The sequence below is a fragment of the Colobus angolensis genome, unplaced genomic scaffold (genome assembly GCF_000951035.1).
Source record: "Colobus angolensis palliatus isolate OR3802 unplaced genomic scaffold, Cang.pa_1.0 Scaffold14, whole genome shotgun sequence".
NCBI lineage: Eukaryota > Metazoa > Chordata > Mammalia > Primates > Cercopithecidae > Colobus > Colobus angolensis.
In genome coordinates this window covers 22,405,506-22,406,990 of record NW_012114488.1, presented here as the reverse complement: position 1 = coordinate 22,406,990, position 1,485 = coordinate 22,405,506, and the positions used below count along the sequence as shown (strand labels likewise).

Sequence of the window (1,485 nt, the reverse complement as noted above, 5' to 3'; positions counted from 1 at the left end):
CTGCTGGGATTACAGGCGTGAGCCACCGCGCCCGCTGCCAGTGTCACATTCTTTAGGGTATCACTGTCATTTCACAGCTTTCAAATACTTCCATCTCCTATGCATTATCGATGAAAAACTAAGTTTTCATCTTAGAAGGGAGCTGACCGAGTATCAGAAGCGTGGAACCCAGGCTTGCTTTGTCGTCGGGAATGAGCACTAGAGGCACCTGCACGCAGGTGGAGCAGGGCAGCTGGCGGAGGGAGAGGGCGAGGCTAGGAGGCCCCCGGGATGGAACCTGTATCTTCTTTGGACACTGTGGATTTTCCACAAGCTGCTGGACACAACCGCTGGGTACCAGGTATGAGTGGCAACGTTTGGCAATTCCATTAACTGAAAAGAACTACCGGGAAACGGTGAGGCGGGGAGGCGAAGACGAGACCGGTTGCCCACCACTCCTTCTGAGGACCTGCTGAAAGAATCTGAACTCACCACGCCTTCGCGTCCGCAAGAGAAAGGTCCGGCTGCCACGCCCCCGCGACCGCTGTCGCCCTGGGGAAAACATGAGAAACCCCCGGCACCGCCAGGTTCCAGAGACCTTCGCAAAGGAAGGGGTAAATAAAAACCATGGCCCCAGAACTAGGAGTTCCCAAAGGGACGAAGCCCGAGGCTCCCCCAACCTAGCCCGTGTTCACTCCAACTTACCCATTAATGTGGCACTCTCCGATGCCCTGATTTCCCAGTCCCCAGCGGCGACGTGTGTGGCGGCTAACAGAAGGGCCGCCCCTGGCGTGAAGCCTAGCGACCCAGTTTGCAATCCAAGATGGCGGCCACCTGCGCCCCTTCTCCGAGACCCCGAGGCTCGGCTCCCAGAAGCCCTTGCACTCGACGCGGCGGCGGCGGCGGCGGCGGAGTGGTGGCCACACATCCTAGCGGTGGGGCGTAGAGAAAGTGCGCGCCTCCGCCCCACCCACCGAAGGAGGAGCCTGCGCCTGCGACAACCCCTAGATTTTAGTTGCGCTTGCGGTGGCCAGGCTGTAGGTACTCTGCGGCCCCTAGACCTCTGTGTGTGCAAAGGGGCGACCCCCTCATTCATTCATTCTTCACGCGTGCGTGCATGCCTACATTCTTAAGGATATAAACTGTGTCAAGTACCATTTTGGATTCATTATTGGGGCTACAACAGTGCAAAAAGGTTGGTAAAAATCGCAGCCTTGTTGAGTGTACAGAGAGGCTCACGTTTTCTTCAGCATCATTAACTTCCTTTTATATGCTCTGCTCGTTTTGTTTCAAGCTTTTTAATTTGTCATTTATAATTTTATATTCTATAACATCTGTGGGTTTTTGTGGTTTGTTTGTTTGTGTTTGAGACGGAGTCTCGCTCTGTCACCAGGCTGGAGTGCAGTGGCATGATCTCGTGATCTCGGCTCACTGCAACCTCCGCCTCCCAGGTTCAAGCGATTCTCCTGCCTCAGCCTCCCAAGTAGCTGGAACTACAGGTATGCA

General features: G+C 55.1%; 1 protein-coding gene across 2 annotated transcripts in view; it reads right to left on the bottom strand.

Annotated features, from left to right (window-relative positions):
* Positions 1–910, bottom strand: part of KPNA5 (karyopherin alpha 5 (importin alpha 6)) — a 52,635-nt gene extending 51,725 nt beyond the window's left edge. Inside the window, exons 1-2 of one of the 2 annotated variants that reach the window (XM_011935065.1) lie at positions 685–910; positions 472–531 (exon numbers count right to left, since the gene is read on the bottom strand). In XM_011935065.1, coding sequence (XP_011790455.1) covers positions 472–531; positions 685–907 — 283 coding nt within the window. In that variant the 5' untranslated portion in view covers positions 908–910. The remainder of the gene's footprint in view (positions 1–471; positions 532–684) is intronic. The other variant, XM_011935067.1, reaches the window with a different exon arrangement.
* Between the last annotated feature and the right edge of the window lie 575 nt (positions 911–1,485).